The sequence below is a fragment of the Scyliorhinus canicula genome, chromosome 1 (assembly GCF_902713615.1).
Source record: "Scyliorhinus canicula chromosome 1, sScyCan1.1, whole genome shotgun sequence".
Taxonomy (NCBI): domain Eukaryota; kingdom Metazoa; phylum Chordata; class Chondrichthyes; order Carcharhiniformes; family Scyliorhinidae; genus Scyliorhinus; species Scyliorhinus canicula.
This window is the reverse complement of record NC_052146.1, coordinates 79,696,936-79,718,543: the sequence shown is the minus strand read 5'-3', so window position 1 is coordinate 79,718,543 and position 21,608 is coordinate 79,696,936. Positions and strand designations below refer to the sequence as shown.

At 53.2% G+C, this 21,608-nt stretch overlaps 1 protein-coding gene across 1 annotated transcript in view; it reads right to left on the bottom strand.

Moving 5' to 3' along the window:
- Nucleotides 1–21,608, bottom strand: part of LOC119964392 (leucine-rich repeat-containing protein 75B-like) — a 185,763-nt gene that overhangs the window by 107,052 nt on the left and 57,103 nt on the right. Inside the window, exon 2 of the mRNA XM_038793801.1 lies at nt 3,476–3,602. Coding sequence (XP_038649729.1) covers nt 3,476–3,602 — 127 coding nt within the window. The remainder of the gene's footprint in view (nt 1–3,475; nt 3,603–21,608) is intronic.

Below are 21,608 nucleotides of genomic sequence, written 5' to 3'. Positions count from 1 at the left end.
CTTTCTCTCTTCAAGAGCAACTTAGCTTTCTTGACCTTTCCAGTCGCCCTGTATCTCTCTTTGAGTGCATATCCAATTCCATATTGAAAGCTCGATTGTGTCTGCCTTTGCCATACTCACAGGCAGTGCATTCCAGATCCTAACTAGAATCGTTCTGAAAGCCAGTTGGTGAAGGACAGAACTGGAGTCAATCTTCACACACTTTCAGCATTTATTCACACAGTTAAATATTACAAGCATATACCTCCTAACGCAACACTCATTTTCAATCTGTGTCTATTTCTCGGGGTTCAAGTGAATTCCTAGTTAATGTCCACCAGCTGGATACAATTCAACACAATTAATGTACATTTCATTGACTCTAATCCTAACACGAAGGAAAATAATTTTCCTCCTTTTGTTTTTATCTTGCCAGTCACCTTAAAACGGTGTCCTCTTTTCGTATCAGTGGATAGAAGTGAAGACCAGTTTTTCTCTGTCCTATTCTGTCCAGGTTACTCATGATTTGAACACTTCTTTTCAACTCTCCTATCCACCTTCACTCCCATAAGACCACAAGACATTGGGGCAGAATTAGGCCACTCGGCCCATCGAGTCTGTTCCACTATTCAATAATGGCTGCTACTTTTTCATCCCCATTCTCCTGCCTTTTGCCCATAACCCCTGATCCCCTTATTCATCAAAACCCTATCTATCTCAGAGTTAAAGACACAGTGATTTGGCCTCCACAGCCTTCTGCGGCAAAGAGTTCCACAGATTCACCACCCTTTGGCTGAAGAAATTCCTCCTCATCTCAGTTTTAAAGGATCATCCCTTTGTGTCCTCTGGTTCTAGTTTTTCCTATAAGCGGAAACATCCTCCCCATGTCAACTCTATCCAGGCCTCGCCTGGGGGTAGCCCGGCGAACCATGTACATATATTTTGGGCATGTCCGAAATTGAGGAGATTCTGGCTTGGATTTGCGGACGTTATGTCAGAAGTCCTGGAAGGGAGGGTTACTCCGAGCCCAGAACTGTCAACATTGGGGTATCGGAAGATCCGGGGGCCGGGGGGAGAGAGGCCGATGTTCTGGCCTTCTCCTCCCTGGTGACCCGGAGACGGGTTTTTGCTGGGATGTAGGGACTCGGAGCCCCCGAAGTCAGGAGTGTGGGTTAGCGACATGGCAGGGTTCTCAGAGTGGAAAAAAATCAAGTTCGCTTTGAGAGGATCAATTCAGGGGTGCGCCCGGACTTGGCAACTGTTTATCAATTTCTTCAAGGAAAATTGAGCATCAGCAGTAAGGTGGGGGGAGGGTAAAATAGGAGGTATGGCAATGTTACGTAAGGATAGGGGACATAGTATATGGGTAATTAGGGTATAGGGCAGGGGTAGTAGGGGATGTTGTTTTTACTGTTTTTTGTTTTTTAGGTGTTTGCGTGTGTCCGGCCCGCGCGTTGTTTAAGAAATGTTAATGTGTTAAACTGTGAAAATTAGAAATGCTTCAATAAAATATTTTCTAAAAAAAAACTTCCTTGTTACCTCCTCAAAGAACTCTAACAGATTGTCAGACATGACCTCCCCTTGACAAAGCCGTGCTGAATCAGTCCTATTTTACCATGCACTTCCAAGTACTCCGCGATCTCATCTTTAATAATGGACTCTAAAATCTTACCAATGACGGAAGTCAGGCTAACCGGCCTATAATTGTTCGCCTTCTGCCTTTCTCCCTTCTTAAACAGGGGTGTTACATTAGCCACTTTCCAGTCCTCTGGGACCCTTCCTGCCTCCAGTGATTCCTGAAAGAACACCACCAATTCCTCCATATCTCCTCAGCTATCTCTTTAGAACCCTGGGTGTAGTCCATCCGGTCCAGGTGACTTATCCACCTTCAGTTTCCCCAGAACCTTCTCTTAGCGATGGCCACTCCACTCACCTCTGTCCCCTGTTCTCCTGGGACTCTGGCATCCCACTGGTGTCTTCCACTGTGAGACTGATGCAAAGTAACTATTCAGTTCCTCTGCCATTTCTTTGTTTCCTATTATTACTTCTCCAGCCACATTTTCCAGTGTCCAATCTTTGCCTCACTCTTACCTTTTGTATATTGAAAAAAAAAACCCTTATTCCTTTTTAGTTGTCCTCTGCTTGCTTTAAAGGCTTCCAATCCTCCGGCATCGCACCAATCCCATTTAGCATTGTGACACCAACAGCATTGACTTGCACTGAAACCCAAGGTTCACTGAATTGTTTATTTAGCTCAACAGTGACAATTAACTCACCTTGGTGAGTCTCACCTCCCCTCCACACCGCCCCCCTCCTCACCATCCTCCTCCCCACCATCCCCCTCCTCACCAGCCCCCTCCTCACCAGCCCCCTCCTCACCAAGCCCCCTCCTCACCACCCCCCCTCCTCACCAGCCCCCTCCTCACCAGCCCCCTCCTCACCACCCCCCTCCTCACCATCCCCCTCCTCACCACCCCCTCCTCACCACCCCCTCCCACCACCCCCCTCCTCACCACCCCCTCCTCACCAGCCCCCTCCTCACCAGCCCCCTCCTCACCACCCCCCTCCTCACCATCCCCCTCCTCACCACCCCCCTCCTCACCACCCCCCTCCTCACCAGCCCCCTCCTCACCAGCCCCCTCCTCACCAGCCCCCTCCTCACCAGCCCCCTCCTCACCATCCCCCTCCTCACCATCCCCCTCCTCACCACCCCCTTCCTCACCATCGCCCACACCACCACCCCCCTCCTCACCACCCCCCCTCCTCACCATCCTCCTCCCCACCATCCCCCTCCTCACCAGCCCCCTCCTCACCATCCCCCTCCTCACCATCCCCTACCTCACCTCCCCTCCACACCACCCCCCTCCTCACCAGCCCCCTCCTCACCAGCCCCCTCCTCCCATCCCCCCACCCCACCACCCCCCTCCTCACCATCCCCCTCCTCACCAGCCCCCTCCTCACTAGCCCCCTCCTCACCATCCCCTCCTCACCATCCCCCACCCCACCATCCCCCTCCTCACCACCCCCCTCCTCACCATCCCCCTCCCAACCACCCCCCTCCTCACCATCCCCCTCCTCACCATCCCCCTCCCCACCATCCCCCTCCTCACCACCCCCCCTCCTCACCACCCCCCTCCTCACCATCCCCCACCCCACCATCCCCCTCCTCACCATCCCCTCCTCACCATCCCCTACCTCACCTCCCCTCCACACCACCCCCCTCCTCACCAGCCCCCTCCTCACTAGCCCCCTCCTCACCATCCCCCTCCCCACCATCCCCCTCCTCACCATCCTCCTCCCCACCACCCCCCTCCTCACCATCCCCACCCCACCATCCCCCTCCTCACCATCCCCCTCCACACCATCCCCTTCCTCACCTCCCTCCACACCACCCCCCTCCTCACCACCCCCCTCCCCCATCCCCATCCCCCTCCTCACCATACAGCTTGAACAAAAGCAGACACGGGGGCTTAATCACAACATCATGTCACTCACCTTTTAGGACATTGGATATCCCGGGTGAGGCTCATTAGCAAGTCATGGGAAATAGGGTCCACCAAGTTCGGGAAGGCCGTGTGTTTATAGAGGACATCGTTTAAAGATGAGCTTTCCACGCCCAGATCCTGTGCAGGAGAGAAGGCAGCCAGTTAGCAACTTGGAAGATTGGCCAATCCAGTCACGCAGCCATGACTTCCATCTTCCTCGAAGTCTGACCTCTTGTGCTGTTCTAATAACCTTCATGACAAAATTGGCAGCTGCCTCGACCCAAGTTAAATTCCCTCCGTAAACCTCCCTCTTCACCAGCCCCCTCCTGACCGTCCACCATCGCCCCCCCCCTCCTCAACCCCCTCCTCAACATCCTCCTCCCCCCATCCCCCTCACCAGCCCCCTCCTCACCATCCCCTACCTCACCCCCCCTCCACACCACCACCCTCCTCACCATCCTCCTCCCCACAAACCCCCTCCTCACCATCCCCCTCCTCACCCACCTCCTCACCATCCTCCTCCTCACCATCCCCCTCCTCACCATCCCCTACCTCACCCCCTCCACACCATCTCCCTCCTCACCAGCCCCCTCCTCACCATCTCCCTCCTCACCATCCTCCTCCCCACCATCACCCTCCTCACCAGCCCCCTCCTCACCACCCCCCTCCTCACCATCCCCCTCCCCACCATCCTCCTCCTCACCATCCCCCTCCTCACCATCCCCTACCTCACCCCCCTCCACACCATTTCCCTCCTCACCAGCCCCCTCCTCACCATCTCCCTCCTCACCAGCCCCCTCCTCACCATCCCCCTCCTCACCAACCCCCTCCTCACCATCCCCCTCCTCACCATCTCCCTCCTCACCATCCCCTCCTCACCATCCCCCTCCTCACCATCCTCCTACCCACAAACCCCTCCTCACACATCTCCCTCCTCACCATCCCCTACCTCAGCCCCCCTCCACACCATCCCCTCCTCACCATCCCCCTCCACACCATCCCCCTCCTCACCAACCCCCTCCTCACCATCCCCCTCCTCACCATCCTCCTCCCCACCATCACCCTCCTCACCAGCCCCCTCCTCACCACCCCCCTCCTCACCATCCCCCTCCCCACCATCCCCCTCCTCACCAGCCCCCTCCTCACCATCCCCTACCTCAGCCCCCCTCCACACCATCCCCATCCTCACCAACCCCCTCCTCACCATCCCCTCCTCACCATCCCTTACCTCACACCCCCTCCACACCGCCCCCCTCCTCACCAGCCCCCTCCTCACCATCCCCCTCCTCACCATCCCCCTCCTCACCATCCTCCTCCCCACCATCCCCTCCTCACCATCCCCCTCCTCACCATCTCCTTCCGCACCATCCCCCTCCTCACCATCCCCCTCCTCACCTTCCTCCTCCCCACCATCCCCCTCCTCACCAACCCCCTCCTCACCATCCTCCTCCCCACCATCCCCTCCTCACCATCCCCCTCCTCACCATCTCCTTCCTCACCATCCCCTCCTCACCATCCTCCTCCCCACCATCCCCCTCCTCACCATCCCCCTCCTCACCATCCTCCTCCCCACCATCCCCCTCCTCACCAACCCCCTCCACACCGCCCCCCTCCTCACCAGCCCCCTCCTCATCACCCCATCCTCACCAACCCCCTCCTCACCATCCCCCTCCTCACCATCCCCCTCCTCACCACCCCCCTCCTCACCATCCCCCTCCCCACCATCCCCCCTCCTCACCATCTCCCTCCTCACCAGCCCCCTCCTCACCATCCTCCTCCTCACCATCCCCCTCCCCACCATCCCCCTCCCCACCATCCCCCTCCTCACCACCCCCCTCCTCACCATCCCCCTCCCCACCATCCCCCTCCTCACCATCCCCCTCCTCACCATCCCCCTCCCCACCATCCCCCTCCTCACCAGCCCCCTCCTCACCATTTCCCTCCTCACCACCTCCCTCCTCACAATCCCCCTCCTCACCATCCCAAACCGCACCATCCGCTCCTCACCAGCCCTCTCCTCACCAGCCCCCTCCTCACCATCCCCCTCCTCACCATCCCCTCCTCACCACCCCCCTCCTCACCATCCCCCTCCCCACCATCCCCCTCCTCACCACCCCCCTCCTCACCATCCCCCTCCTCACCATTTCCCCCTCACCAGCCCCCTCCTCACCATCCCCCTCCTCACCATCCCCCTCCTCACCACCCCCTTCCTCACCATCCCCCTCCCCACCATCCCCCTCCTCACCACCCCCCTCCTCACCATCCCCCTCCTCACCATTTCCCTCCTCACCATCCCCCTCCTCACCATTTCCCTCCTCACCACCCCCCTCCTCACCATCCCCCTCCCCACCATCCCCCTCCCCACCATCCCCCTCCCCACCATCCCCCTCCTCACCATTTCCCTCCTCACCACCTCCCTCCTCACAATCCCCCTCCTCACCATCCCAAACCGCACCATCCGCTCCTCACCAGCCCTCCTCCTCACCAGCCCCCTCCTCACCATCCCCCTCCTCACCATCCCCCTCCTCACCATCCCCCTCCTCACCACCCCCTTCCTCACCATATCTCCTCACCATTTCCCTCCTCACTATTCTCCTCCTCACCACCTTCCTCTTCAACATCCTCCTCCTCAACATCCCCCTCCTCACCAACACCCTCCTCAGCATCCCCTTCCCCACCATCCCCCTCTTCACCAACCCGCTCCTCACCATTTCCCTACTCACCAGCCCTCCATCCTCACCATCCCCCTCCTCACCATCCCCCTCCTCAACCATCCCCCTCCTCACCAGCCCCCTCCTCACCATCTCCCTCCCTCACCATCCCCCTCCTCACCATCCCCCTCCTCACCAGCCCCCTCCTCACCATCTCCCTCCTCATCATCCCCCTCCTCACCATCCCCCACCTCACCACCCCCTCCTCACCACCCCCCTCCTCACCATCCCTCTCCTCACCATCCCCTACCTCACACCCCCTCCACACCGTCCCCCCTCCTCACCACCCCCCTCCTCACCACCCCATCCTCACCACGCCCCTCCTCACCATCCCCCTCCTCACCACCCCCCTCCTCACCACCCCATCCTCACCACGCCCCTCCTCACCATCCCCCACCTCACCATCCCCCTCCTCACCATCTCCCTCCTCATCATCCCCCACCTCACCACCCCCCACCACACCATCCCCCTCCTCACCATCCCCTTCCTCACCATCCCCCTCCTCCTGAAACCCTGAAACACCCTGTCACCCAGAAACACCCTGTCACCCAGAAACACCCTGTCACCCAGAAACACCCACACCCTGTCACTCAGAAACACCCTGTCACCCAGAAACACCCACATCCTGTCACCCAGAAACACCCTGTCACCCTGAAACACCCACACCCTGTCACCCTGAAACACCCACATCCTGTCACCCAGAAACACCCTGTCACCCTGAAACACCCACACCCTGTCACCCTGAAACACCCACACCCTGTCACCCTGAAACACCCACATCCTGTCACCCAGAAACACCCTGTCACCCTGAAACACCCACATACTGTCACCCAGAAACACCCTGTCACCCAGAAACACCCACACCCTGTCACCCTGAAACGCCCTGTCACCCAGAAACACCCACATACTGTCACCCAGAAACACCCTGTCACCCTGAAACACCCACACCCTGTCACCCAGAATCACCCTGTCACCGAGAAACACCCACACCCTGTCACCCTGAAACGCCCTGTCACCCAGAAACACCCTGTCACCATGAAACACCCTGTCACCCAGAAACACCCTGTCACCCTGAAACACCCTGTCACCCAGAAACACCCCGTCAGCCAGATACACCCTCTCACCGAGAAACATCCTGTCACCCAGAAACACCCACACCCTGTCACCCAGAAACACCCTGTCACCCAGAAACACCCTATCACCCTGAAACACCCACATCCTGTCACCCAGAAACACCCTGTCACCCAGAAACATCCTGTCACCCAGAAACACCCACACCCTGTCACCCAGAAACACCCTGTCACCCAGAAACACCCTGTCACCCTGAAACACCCACATCCTGTCACCCAGAAACACCCTGTCACCCAGAAACACCCCGTCACCCTGAAACACCCACACCCTGTCACCCAGAAACACCCTGTCACCCAGAAACACCCTGTAGCCCTGAAACACCCTGTCACCCAGAAACACCCTGTCACCCAGAATCACCCTGTCACCCAGAAACATCCTGTCACCCAGAAACACCCTGTCACCCAGAATCACCCTGTCACCCAGAAACATCCTGTCACCTAGAAACACCCTGTCACCCTGAAACACCCTGTCACCCAGAAACATCCTGTCACCCAGAATCACCCTGTCACCCAGAATCACCCTGTCACCCAGAAACATCCTGTCACCCAGAAACACCCTGTCACCCAGAAACATCCTGTCACCGAGAAACACCCACACCCTGTCACCCAGAAACACCCTGTCACCCAGAAACACCCTGTCACCCAGAAACATCCTGTCACCGAGAAACACCCACACCCTGTCACCCAGAAACACCCTGTCACCCAGAAACACCCTGTCACTCAGAAACACCCTGTCACCCAGAAACATCCTGTCACTCAGAAACACCCTGTCACCCAGAAACACCCACACCCTGTCACCCAGAAACATCCTGTCACCCAGAAACACCCTGTCACCCAGAAACACCCTGTCACCCAGAAACACCCTGTCACCCAGAAACACCCACACCCTGTCACCCAGAAACACCCTGTCACCCAGAAACACCCTGTCACCCAGAAACACCCACACCCTGTCACCCAGAAACATCCTGTCACCCAGAATCACCCTGTCACTCAGAAACACCCTGTCACCCAGAAACATCCTGTCACTCAGAAACACCCTGTCACCCAGAAACACCCACACCCTGTCACCCTGAAACACCATCACCCAGAAACACACTGTCACCCAGAAACACCCTGTCACCCAGAATCACCCTGTCACCCTGAAACACCGTCACCCAGAAACACCCTGTCACCCAGAAACACCCACACCCTGTCACCCAGAAACATCCTGTAACCCTGAAACACACACACCCTGTCACCCAGAAACACCCTGTCACCCAGAAACACCCTGTCACCCAGAAACACCCACACCCTGTCACCCAGAAACATCCTGTAACCCTGAAACACACACACCCTGTCACCCAGAAACACCCTGTCACCCAGAAACATCCTGTCACCCAGGAACACCCTGTCACCCACGAACACCCTGTCACCCAGAAACATCCTGTCACCCAGAAACATCCTGTCACCCAGAAACACCCTCACCCTGTCACCCAGAAACGCCCTGTCACCCAGAAACATCCTGTCACCCAGAAACATCCTGTCACCCTGAAACACCCTGTCACCCAGAAACACCCTGTCACCCTGAAACACCCACACCCTGTCACCCTGAAACACCCACAGCCTGTCACCCAGAAACACCCACAGCCTGTCACCCAGAAACACCCTGTCACCCTGAAACACCCACACCCTGTCACCCTGAAACACCCACAGCCTGTCACCCAGAAACATCCTGTCACCCAGAAACATCCTGTCACCCAGAAACACCCTGTCACCCAGAAACACCCACACCCTGTCACCCAGAAACACCCTGTCACCCAGAAACATCCTGTCACCCAGAAACATCCTGTCACCCAGAAACACCCACACCCTGACACCCAGAAACATCCTGTCACCCAGAAACATCCTGTCACCCAGAAACACCCTGTCACCCAGAAACACCCTGTCACCCTGAAACACCCTGTCACCCAGAAACACCCTGTCACCCTGAAACACCCCGTCACCCAGAAACACCCTGTCACCCTGAAACACCCTGTCACCCAGAAACACCCTGTCACCCAGAAACACCCACAGCCTGTCACCCAGAAACACCCTGTCACCCTGAAACACCCTGTCACCCAGAAACACCCTGTCACCCAGAAACACCCTGTCACCCAGAAACACCCTGTCACCCTGAAACACCCTGTCACCCTGAAACACCCACACCCTGTCACCCAGAAACACCCTGTCACCCAGAAACATCCTGTCACCCAGAAACATCCTGTCACCCAGAAACACCCTCACCCTGTCACCCAGAAACACCCTGTCACCCAGAAACACCCACAGCCTGTCACCCTGAAACATCCTGTCACCCAGAAACATCCTGTCACCCAGAAACACCCTGTCACCCAGAAACACCCTGTCACCCAGAAACACCCACAGCCTGTCACCCAGAAACACCCACAGCCTGTCACCCAGAAACATCCTGTCACCCAGAAACATCCTGTCACCCTGAAACACCCTGTCACCCAGAAACACCCTGTCACCCAGAAACACCCTGTCACCCTGAAACACCCACACCCCGTCACCCAGAAACACCCTGTCACCCTGAAACACCCTGTCACCCTGAAACACCCACACCCTGTCACCCAGAAACACCCACACCCTGTCACCCAGAAACATCCTGTCACCCAGAAACACCCTGTCACCCAGAAACACCCACACCCTGTCACCCTGAAACACCCACACCCTGTCACCCAGAAACACCCCGTCACCCAGAAACATCCTGTCACCCAGAAACATCCTGTCACCCTGAAACACCCACACCCTGTCACCCAGAAACATCCTGTCACCCAGAAACACCCACACCCTGTCACCCTGAAACACCCTGTCACCCAGAAACACCCTGTCGTCCAGAAACATCCTGTCACCCTGAAACACCCACACCCTGTCACCCAGAAACACCCTGTCACCCAGAAACACCCTGTCACCCAGAAACATCCTGTCACCCTGAAACACCCACACCCTGTCACCCAGAAACACCATCACCCAGAAACACCCTGTCACCCAGAAACATCCTGTCACCCAGAAACACCCTGTCACCCTGAAACACCCTGTCACCCAGAAACACCCTGTCACCCAGAAACACCCACATCCTGTCACCCAGAAACACCCTGTCACCCAGAAACACCCTGTCACCCAGAAACACCCTGTCACCCTGAAACACCCTGTCACCCAGAAACACCCTGTCACCCAGAAACACCCTGTCACCCAGAAACACCCACATCCTGTCACCCAGAAACATCCTGTCACCCAGAAACACCCACATCCTGTCACCCAGAAACATCCTGTCACCCAGAAACACCCACATCCTGTCACCCAGAAACACCCTGTCACCCAGAAACACCCACACCCTGTCACCCAGAAACATCCTGTCACCCAGAAACATCCTGTCACCCAGAAACATCCTGTCACCCAGAAACACCCTGTCACCCAGAAACACCCTGTCACCCAGAAACACCCTGTCACCCTGAAACACCCTGTCACCCAGAAACACCCACAGCCTGTCACCCAGAAACACCCACAGCCTGTCACCCAGAAACACCCTGTCACCCAGAAACATCCTGTCACCCAGAAACATCCTGTCACCCAGAAACACCCTGTCACCCAGAAACATCCTGTCACCCAGAAACATCCTGTCACCCAGAAACACCCTGTCACCCAGAAACACCCTGTCACCCTGAAACACCCACATCCTGTCACCCAGAAACATCCTGTCACCCAGAAACATCCTGTCACCCAGAAACACCTTCACCCTGTCACCCAGAAACATCCTGTCACCCTGAAACACCCACATCCTGTCACCCAGAAACCTCCTGTCACCCAGAAACATCCTGTCACCCTGAAACACCCACATCCTGTCACCCAGAATCACCCTGTCACCCAGAAACACCCTGTCACCCAGAAACACCCTGTCACCCAGAAACATACTGTCACCCAGAAACACCTTCACCCTGTCACCCAGAAACACCTTGTCACCCTGAAACATCCTGTCACCCTGAAACACCCACATCCTGTCACCCAGAAACACCCTGTCACCCAGAAACACCCTGTCACCCAGAAACACCCACAGCCTGTCACCCAGAAACACCCTGTAACCCAGAAACACCCTGTCACCCAGAAACACCCTGTAACCCAGAAACACCCTGTCACCCATAAACACCCACACCCTGTCACCCAGAAACACCCTGTCACCCAGAAACACCCTGTCACCCAGAAACACCCTGTCACCCAGAAACACCCTGTCACCCAGAAACACCCTGTCACCCAGAAACACCCTGTCACCCAGAAACATCCTGTCACCCAGAAACACCTTCACCCTGTCACCCAGAAACACCCACACCCTGTCACCCTGAAACACCCACACCCTGTCACCCAGAAACACCATGTCACCCAGAAACACCCTGTCACCCAGAAACACCCTGTCACCCAGAAACACCCACAGCCTGTCACCCAGAAACACTCTGTCACCCAGAAACACCCACACCCTGAAACACCCACAGCCTGTCACCCAGAATCAGCCATTTTCCAATTGGGCAATTATAAAATTATAACTGAATCAAAATAATGCAGGTGCTGGAAGTGTGAAATGCAAAACAGTTGTGTGAAGAAAGGTCATTGATGATCTGAGGCGTCATTTCTGTTTCTAATTTCACATTCTCTCTCTGCCTGTTGAATATTTCCAGAATTTCCTGTTTTGATTTGTACAAATAGAATAAAATTAACTTAAATAATGCAGCATATTCTGCTGGAGAGAGTTAGTGAGACTAATCCACAGGCTGGAGTGTTGCAGCCTCCCGTGTTTGGGTTCAGACTCAGTCCAATCTGCAGAGATGAAAGTCTCCCTGTGTGTGCTGGCTACAAATGAAGTTTGACTCTTTTTGACAGAGCTCCCAGTGATTACAGCCAGTAAGAAACTACAATGGAGCTGTCAATCTCACCAAGGTGATGCAGATATGGGAACTGGAAATATCTGTAAGGGCGTGGAATGCCCTGCCTGCAACAGTAGTGGACTCGCCAACACTAAGGGCATTCAAATGGTCATTGGATAGACATATGCACAATAAGGGAATAGTGTAGATGGGCTTTAGAGTGGTTTCACAGGTCGGCGCAACATCGTGGGCCGAAGGGCCTGTACTGCGCTGTAATGTTCTATGTTCTATGTTCATTCGGGGCTGGTTTAGCACAGGGCTAAATCGCTGGCTTTTAAAGCAGACCAAGGCAGACCAGCAGCACGGTTCAATTCCCGTACCAGCCTCCCCGAACAGGCGCTGGAATGTGGCGACTAGGGGCGTTTCACAGTAACGTCATTTGACGCCTACTTGTGACAATAAGCGATCTTCATTTCATTTCATTTCCCCACCTGGATTCCATAATCTTGAACACTCTTGCCTAACAAAAATTTGTCAAACTCCATTACAGGCATTTCAATTGACCTCCAGCTTTAACTATTCCCTGGATGAAGAAATACTTCCAACATCACCCTCTGAATGGTCTAACTCTAATTTTAAGGTGCTTTTTTTTCACTATATTATGGAGATAGGATCAACTTCTTTGATCATATCAAACACCTCAATTTGATCATCATTCCTGCAGGGAATAGTCTATGAAACCGGTGGTGACACAGTGGTTAGCACTGATGTTTCACAGTACCAGGTACCCGGGTTTTATTCCAGCCTTGGGTGACTGTCTGTGTGGAGTTTGTACGTTCTCCCCCTGCCTGCTGTGGGTTTCCTCCGAGTTTTCCAGTTTCCTCTCAGAGTCTTAAAATGCGTAGGTTAGGAGGGGGTCACAGGGATAGGGCGGGGGTATGGGCCTAGTTAGGGTGCTCTTTCGGAGGGTCGGTGCAGACTCCAAGGAACGATTGTCCTCCTCCTGCACTGTAGGGATTCTATGGTTCAATGGTCCTCGTAATCTAGTCCAACCCTTTTAGCACGAATGCCATTCAGCATCTCTGAGGCTCTTCCTCCGTCAAAACCAGCCACTACTCTAGGATGACCTTGGTGGTTGTGGTGGTGGTAGGGGTGGTGTATGGAAATCCATTGCTTCTGATCTTCAGTTCCAGCCTTTTCGTAAAACCTTCTCCCCCCACCCTCACCTTCAGCAGAAAGTGTGTGGAGCTCATGAGAAGCTGTCCTGTGAGCCGACATCAGCCTCTGGCACCTGTACGCTTCCTGATCATTTTGGAAAGGCAGTGACGCAGTTTTTATGCCAAAATGGCATGTTTCTGTTGGCACAGACCTCTCGCACATTCAGTTGGCAGTGCCTGCTGAGTGCAGATCATTGCTGAAAGCAAACCCACTGCTTTACCAGCTTGGCTATACCGGCAGACTCTCTGACCAAATGCAGCACGCAACGTGGCCAGAAGCTGCCAGGGAAAAATCTGTGGGAAATGTATGGCAGCCATAGCAGCAGTGACAGTGACCCACAACAGCTTCATTTCAAATCAGTCTCCAATCCGAGACTGTAAGACATTGCTCACAAATTTTAAAAAAGCAAAGTCAGCAGCAATTAAGATCTACAAACTTGATAAATTAGATTAGGAGTTACCGTTTCCACTGACAGGAGGTGAGTCACTGTGAGGTGAAGGACACAGATTTCTAACGGTTGGCAAAAGGACCAGGGAGGGTGAAGTTAAAAGCAAATGACTGCGGATGCTGCATCTGAAACAGAAACTGAAAATGCTGGACAATCTCAGCAGGTCTGACAGCATCTGTGGAGAGAGAAGGGAACTCTCGAGTCTGGGTGACTCTTTGTCAAAGCTCTTGGGTTCGGGTTAGGGAGAAGAGGAGGTTGTTTCACAGAGTGATTGCCAGGTGCTGGAATGCATTGGCAGAAAGGCTGGTCAAAGTAGATTCAGTACAGCTTTCACAAAGAAATTGGATAAGTATTTGAAAAGTAAAATTGGCAGAGTGATGGGAGGGGAACAGAGGAGAGGGGTTAATCAAATGGCTCTTTGAAATATAGACACAATTGGGCATTGCGCCTCCTGCCATCTGGTTTCATTATGATAATAATACTAATCTTTATTAGTGTCACAAGTAGGCTTACATTAACTCTGCAATGAAGTTACTATGAAAATCCCTTAGTCGCTGTAATGATATGTATAGTCCAAGTATAGTAAAGGCTTAACAAGATGATGTTCATGTATATCAACACTAGATGGCATCACTGAGTGATCTTATAAAAGACTGTGTCTCTCGGCATGTTGGGAGAAGCTGATGGAGAAGTTGATGTAGAAGGATAATGTGAGATTGAGTTGTGGTAGTTTATATATTAGAGAGATTATTAATTACTGTATCACAGATTCAGTACGATCATTTTGTTATCTGTTACTCAGTAAAGAGTGCGAACAAAATCAAGTTAAGTAGTGTAAAATAAATTAGTTTTGATTCAAACATATAGTTTTATGTTCTTTGTCAACACTACAGGCTGGATTCGCCGCCCTGCCATGCCACTTGTCAGCCTCGACCCGGAGTCAGGATTCTCCGTTACGCCCGATGGTCAATGGGGTTTCCCATTGTGGGGCAGCCCCATGCCATCGGGAAACCCCCGGGCGCCGGCAAAACGGAGAATCCCGCCCAATATCTTTGGCTATCTTGGAGAACAAGACAAGGAATATGACAGTCGCCACACTCTGGTGCCTGCTCGGGTACACTGAGGGAGAATTCAGAATGTTCAATTCACCTAACAGCACGTCATTCGGGACTTGTGGGAGGAAACCGGAGCACCCGGAGGAAACCCACGCAGACACGGGAAGAAAGTGCAGACTCTGCACAGACAGTGACCCAAGCTGTGAATTGAACCCAGATACCTGGCGCTGGGATGAAACAGTGCTCCCCACTATGCTACCGTGACCATTCTGTACTCTGTACACAGCAGGAACACAAAGCCCCATTTCACCATGACAGCTCATACTGTGAGCAGTTAAGGTATTCTCGGACCCAAATGATTTATTTTACTAGCCTATTTCTGGCAAAGACACCGAAGGAGGGAAATCTATTTCCCTGCAAGACACCAAACATTCTCACTAAAGGGAGATTACCTTTCCGTGCCTGAAACAGTTAAACAGGAATTCAGTCACATTCTAATGGAAGATATCTGGATACATCACTCATAACTAAAAACCGTCTACCTCTTTTGGTCGTGGATCCTTTGTCATTTAAGGCTTCCTAACTGAGTGTCCAGGATTTATAACTTACTCAAAGTAAAGCTACATAGTTTATTTTTAGTGATAGTTTACCAAAAAGCCTTCTAGATTTCCCCCCCCCAGAAATTTCTGTCTTTATTCTGACCTATCAAATGGTTCGGTATACAGTAGCTTGTAAAATTATTCACAGTGATTTTAAATCAGGAGGTTCAAGTTATTATTGAATCTGCCCGAGCACCTTTTGAGAGGAGCGTTCCGGATCATTTAAAAAAAATATATTTTTATTCTCCTCCTTTTTCACATTATCTCCCGAATTTACACCCACCAACAATAAACAATAATTAGTAACAGATATGTCAGGCTGGTTTAGCACATGGCCAAATCACTGGCTTTGAAAGCACACCAAGGCAGGCCAGCAGTGCGGGTTCAATTCCCGTACCGGCCTCCCTGAACAGGCGCCGGAATGTGGCGACTAGGGGCTTTTCACAGTAACTTCATTTGAAGCCTACTTGTGACAATAAGCGATTTTCATTCATTTCAATTCAATCCCCATAACAATAACAACGATCCCATCCTCCCACCAACCCCCAAACATCAGCCCGCATGTTTACATAAACAAATGACAAATAGGAATCAGGGATTACCCACAGTCACCCTTAATATACACAGCCCCCCCCCACTAATGTTCGATGTTATCCAGTTCTTGAAAGTGCATAATGAATAATGCCCATGACTTGTAGAATCTCTCCGTCCTTCCCCTCAGTTCAGACTTAACCTTCTCAAGGGTCAGGTATTCCAACAGGTCCCCCCGCCATGCCTGGCACAGTTTGGAGAGGTTGCTCTCCATCCCAGCAGGATCCACCTTCGGGCAATCAACGAGGCAAAGGCTATAATATCTGCCTCCGCACCCGTTTCCAAACCCTGGCTGATCCGACACCCCGAATATGGCCTCCCGAGGACCCGGGTCCAGTTTCACATGCACCACCTTGGAAATTACCCTAAACACCTCCTTCCAGTAATCCGCTAGCTTTGGACAGGACCAACACATATGAGGTGTGCTCTGTATACCACCTTCAGCTATATCAGCCCCAACCGCGCACATGAGGTGGAGGCATTTACTCTCCGGAGCACCTCACACCAGAACCCCTCCTCCATATCCTCTCCCAACTCTTCCTCCCACTTTGCTTTGATCCCTTCCAGTGGTGCCTTATCCTCCTCCAAAATAGATCCGTACACCGCTGACACTACCCCCTTCTCCAGTCCCCTTGTCGTCAGCACCTCCTCCAGCAATGTGGAGGCCGGCTCCTCCGCGAAGCTCTGTATCTCCTTCCTGCCAAAGTCCCGAACCTGCATATATCTAAACATTTCTCCCTGCTCCAGCCCATACTTTGCTTCCAGCTCCCTCAATCCTGCAAATCGACCCCTAAGAAACAAATCTTTTAGTGTCTTAATCCCCTTCTCTTCCCATTCCCGAAAACTTCCATCCCACTTCCCCGGCTCTGTGGTTCCCCCGAATCAGCATTTCCCTTGACCCTGCCCCCAACCTGAAGTGTTGGCGAAAATGCCTCCAAATTCCGGACTCCCCGAGTATTTCCCCGGAGCTATCGGGAGCGGCGCAGTTGCTAGTGCTTTCAGCCCCAACCCCCTGCACAAACTCTCCTCCATTCTAACCCACTGGGAATCAACCCCTCTGACCCAGCTCCGCACCTTCTCCACATTCGCCGCCCAGTTGTAGTACATCATGTTCGGAAGACCTAAACCCCCTGCCTGCCTTCCCCTCTGTAGCAGCACCTTTCTCACTCTGGCCACCTTCCCACCACATATGAATGAGGTAATCCTTACCTCAATCTCCCTGAAAAAAACCTTTGGCAGGAAAATCGGTAGGCATTGAAAAATAAACAGAAATCGCAGCAACACATTCATTTTAACCGCCTGTACCCGACCCGCCAGTGACAGAGGGAAACCATCCCACCTTGCCAGTTCGGCTTTCACTCTCCCGACCAAACTAGAGATGTTGTACCTGCGAAACCTCCCCCACTCCCGGGCAACCTGCACCCCCAGACACCTAAAGTGAGTCCCTGCCCTACGGAATGGCAACCCCCCACACCCCGGCCGACACCACAAAATACTCACTTGTCCAGGTTCAGCTTGTACCCCGAGAAAGAACCAAATACTCGCAGTAGCTCCGATATTCCCCCTATCGACACACTCGGTTCCGACACATATAACAGCAAGTCGTCGGCAAATAAGGCCACCCTATGCTCTATCCCCCCCGCACTGTTCCTTTCCATGCTCCCGAACTTCTTAATGCGACGGCCAACGGCTCATCCCTGCCTCGTCCCACGGTGGAGAGAAAAGTAACTCGAGCTGATGTTGTTTGTGCGGACACTCGCCTTTGGCTCCTTGTATAATAGCTTTACCCTGTTCACAAATCTTGGTCCAATCCCAAACCGTTCCAGCACTGCCATCAGGTACCCCCATTCTACCCGGTCAAATGCCTTCTCAGTGTCCAATGCCACAACCACCTCTGTTTCCTTCCCCTCTGCCGGTGCCATAACGACGTTCAAAACCCTCTTAATGTTCGAAAACAGCTGCCTACCTTTCACGAACCCCGTCTGATCCTCACCTATCATCTTCGGGAAGCACTCCTTCAGCCTACCCGCCAGTACCTTCGCCAATACTTTTGTGTCAACATTCAGAAGTGATATGGACCTATACGACCCACACTCCATCGGATCCTTATCTTTTTTTAGCAGCAGGGAAATCGATGCCTGCCCCAAGGTTTGTGGCAACACCCCCTTCCCTATCGCCACTTCCCCATCCGACCCTGCCACCTTCCCAGACTGCACCCTCCCAATCGCATCCTTTATCTCCTGCTCCACTATCATTCCTTCTATTGTAGCCCTGCCCCCCTTCCCTAGCCTCGGGTACTCCAACCCATCTAGAAATTCCTGCATCTCCCGGTCTCCCCCAGGTGGCTCTGACCTGTACAACCTCTCATAAAACTCTTCAAAAACCTTGTCAGCTCCGGAGCCACCACCAACTTCCCTGTCCTATCCCTCACCTGAAGAATTTCCCTTGCCGCTGCCTCCCTCCGGAGCTGACCTGCTAACATACGCCTTACCTCCATGTTCATTAACTGCACCCCTTGCTCGTCTCAGTTGGCGCATCGCCTTCCTGGTGGACAGTCGGTCGAAGCTTGCCTGTAGTTCCTTCCTCTTTTCCAGCTTCACTGGGTCCCCATCTTCTGCATAACACCTATCTACCTCCAACATCTCATCTATTACCCTCTGCCACTCCAACCTCTCCTCTTTGTCCACCCTGGCCTTAAACAAAATGACCTCACCCCTCACCACCGCCTTTAGAGCTTCCCAGACAACTGTCTTCGACACCTCACCCTTCATGAATCCCACATCGTCCCAATTGGGACCGTATACACTTAACAGCGCCACTAATCTCCCCTCCAGTGCCCCTGCTACAATCACGTATCTACCCCCCTGATCTGCCACCACATTCTCCATCTGGAAGCGTACCCTTTTGCTGACCAACACCGCTAACCCTCGGGCCCTAACGTCAAATCCAGAGTGAAACACCTGACTAACCCAGCCTTTTTTAAGTCTCACCTGGTCCTTCACCCTCAAGTGAATCTCCTGCAGCATTGCCACATCGGCTTTCAAACTTTTAAGATGCGCAAGCACCCTTGACCTCTTGACCGGACCTCCTAGCCTTCTCACGTTCCATGTGACCATCCTAACTGGGGGTCTCTCACCCCCACCCCCCCACCCTTCTTATCCACCATCATCATACCACCGGGCCCTGTCCCATAAGCCTGACCCACCCCTGTCCATTGTTAACATCGAACCCCTTCCCCCCCTCCCAAGAACCCCCCTTACATTTCCCCTTAAAAAAACATCTCCCAGCATCAATCCCTTCCCCCCTTCTCGCTCGCCTCATAGGCCCATTGAAGCCTGCTATCCAGGGTCTAACGTCCGCTACCCTCCTCTCACCTCACCTCCATTCACTAGCTGACTTTAGTTAGCTAGCGCGGGTGGCTCCCCAGCCAAGATATATCGTCCCCTTCCACCCAGTCCCAGAGAAAGAAAAAAATCCAACAATCCAACCCATACAATTCACTAACATAAGATTTAACCGTCGCCACACAGAACGCCCATCAACCCACTATTAACTTGAACTCTGTAACAATGCAAAGAGAAGTAAATTACAATACACATCAGTAAAAAGAAAGTTGTAGAATTTATACATTTTCCAGCTGCCCAAACACAGTCTCTCTTCCAGTTCCACTCCTCACGTCTGTCCCAAGCCTTCTGCCCTCACAAACACCTCAGCCGCATCCACTGTCTCAAAATAAAAGTCTTTGGCGTTATACGTTACCCTCAGCTTCGCTGGGTACACCATACCAAATCTCACCCGCTTTTTGTACAATGCCGCCTTCACTCGCCTGAACGCCGCTCGTCTTTTGGCCAACTCCACCGTCCAGTCCTGGTAGAGCCGAACCGCAGTACCATCCCACTGCACCTCCTGCTTCTGCTTTGCCCAGCTTAATACCTTCTCCTTCATGCAGTACTTATGAAAGCAGATAATTACTGCTCTTGGCGGCTCATTCACTTTGGGCTTCGGCCTTAATGACCGATGAGTTCGGTCTAGTTTGTACCGGGATGGGTTCTCACTCTCCCCCATCAGCTCCACCAACTTCTTAGCAAAGTATTGTGTTGGCCTTGGGCCCTCTGTCCCTTTGGGCAAGCCCACAATTCTCACATTGTGCCGCCTTGAGCGGTTCTCCAAGTCCTCGAGCTTTGCTCGGAGTCCTCTGTTGATCTCCACCACCCTCCGCAGCTCATCCCCCATCGAGGTGAACTGGTTGCTGTGAAGTGACACGGCCTCCTCCACTTCCTTTATCTTCTCACCCTGGTCTCTCACCTCAGCCGATGTCTTTGCCACAGCCACCCTCACCGGGGCGATTGTCTCCTCCACCAATGACTTCAATACGACCACTGTCTCCTTCCTCAAAGCCTCCATGTGCCTTGCAAACTGTTTTTCCAGCTCCACCGCCATCACCTCGGTCATCTTTTCCACCGTAAGTAGTGCGGCCCTGCCTTGCGGTTCGGCCTCCGCCATCCTGTCAGCACTTTTGCTCGTCCTCTCATTCAGCGGCGACGCCGCGTTTCCTCCCTTCTTCGACGCAGCTCTTCGCATCCTTTAGCGGCTTATTGTTTTTCCTTTCTTTTCTCTTCTCTCCCCTTCCACCTTACTGTCCTTCATCAATCTGAATTATTCTTTTTTTTTGAAAAAAAATATTTTTCTTCCTTCACAAAAACAAAGGAAAAAGGGGAGAGAAAAAAAACTTTCACCAAACTTCTTTAAAGCTTCTTTCTTTCTCCTTTACATTCACCCAGAGCGCCCCTGGGATCGGACTTCAGCATTTTCTTCATCCTAGGTGGGAGCCATCCGATGTGGGACATCCCACCTACATCGCGCTTTGGCCTTGGGCCTGCCGCCTCGGCCTCCTTTTAGCTCCGCACCCGCTGCTCCGACCTCCGCGCCTCTCAGCCCCCGCCGCCCAACACCCACGCGGGGTTCGTTGCCGGTTTGTAAACCGGCCCCACCAACTGCCCGTGACGGCTCCAAAGGCCGAGGATAGTTGGGGGGTGAGTGATGACCCGGGAAATCCCCGAAATTGCCGCAAATCGTGGCCGCCGGCGGGAACTCCTCTTACTGTGGCTGCCCTGCTCGCCCACGCCACCGGAAGCCCGCCTTCTAGATTTATAACATACAAAAGTGTAGAGTTTAAAAATATAAATTGGTTAGCACTCCTTTTTTATCTGCTAACTGACTAACTTCTTTGGGAATGTTGGAATAGGGAAAGGCGATTGGGCAGAGAATCACGCTTCAGGTGAAATTTCTAATACATTTATAAGTTTAATAGAAACATAGTTACAAACACCACGATGGTGTTTGCTTGACCAACAGGCTGCGGAACATAACTTGACTACACTCTTAGCAGGATGAATGAGGGAATGCTGGTCCTGTGAGTCTGTCCCTTCTTTATACCCATTTTTCCTATTCTTGTGAATGGTCCTTCTCGTGTCTTATCTTCACAACTGAGCGCTTTTTAGAG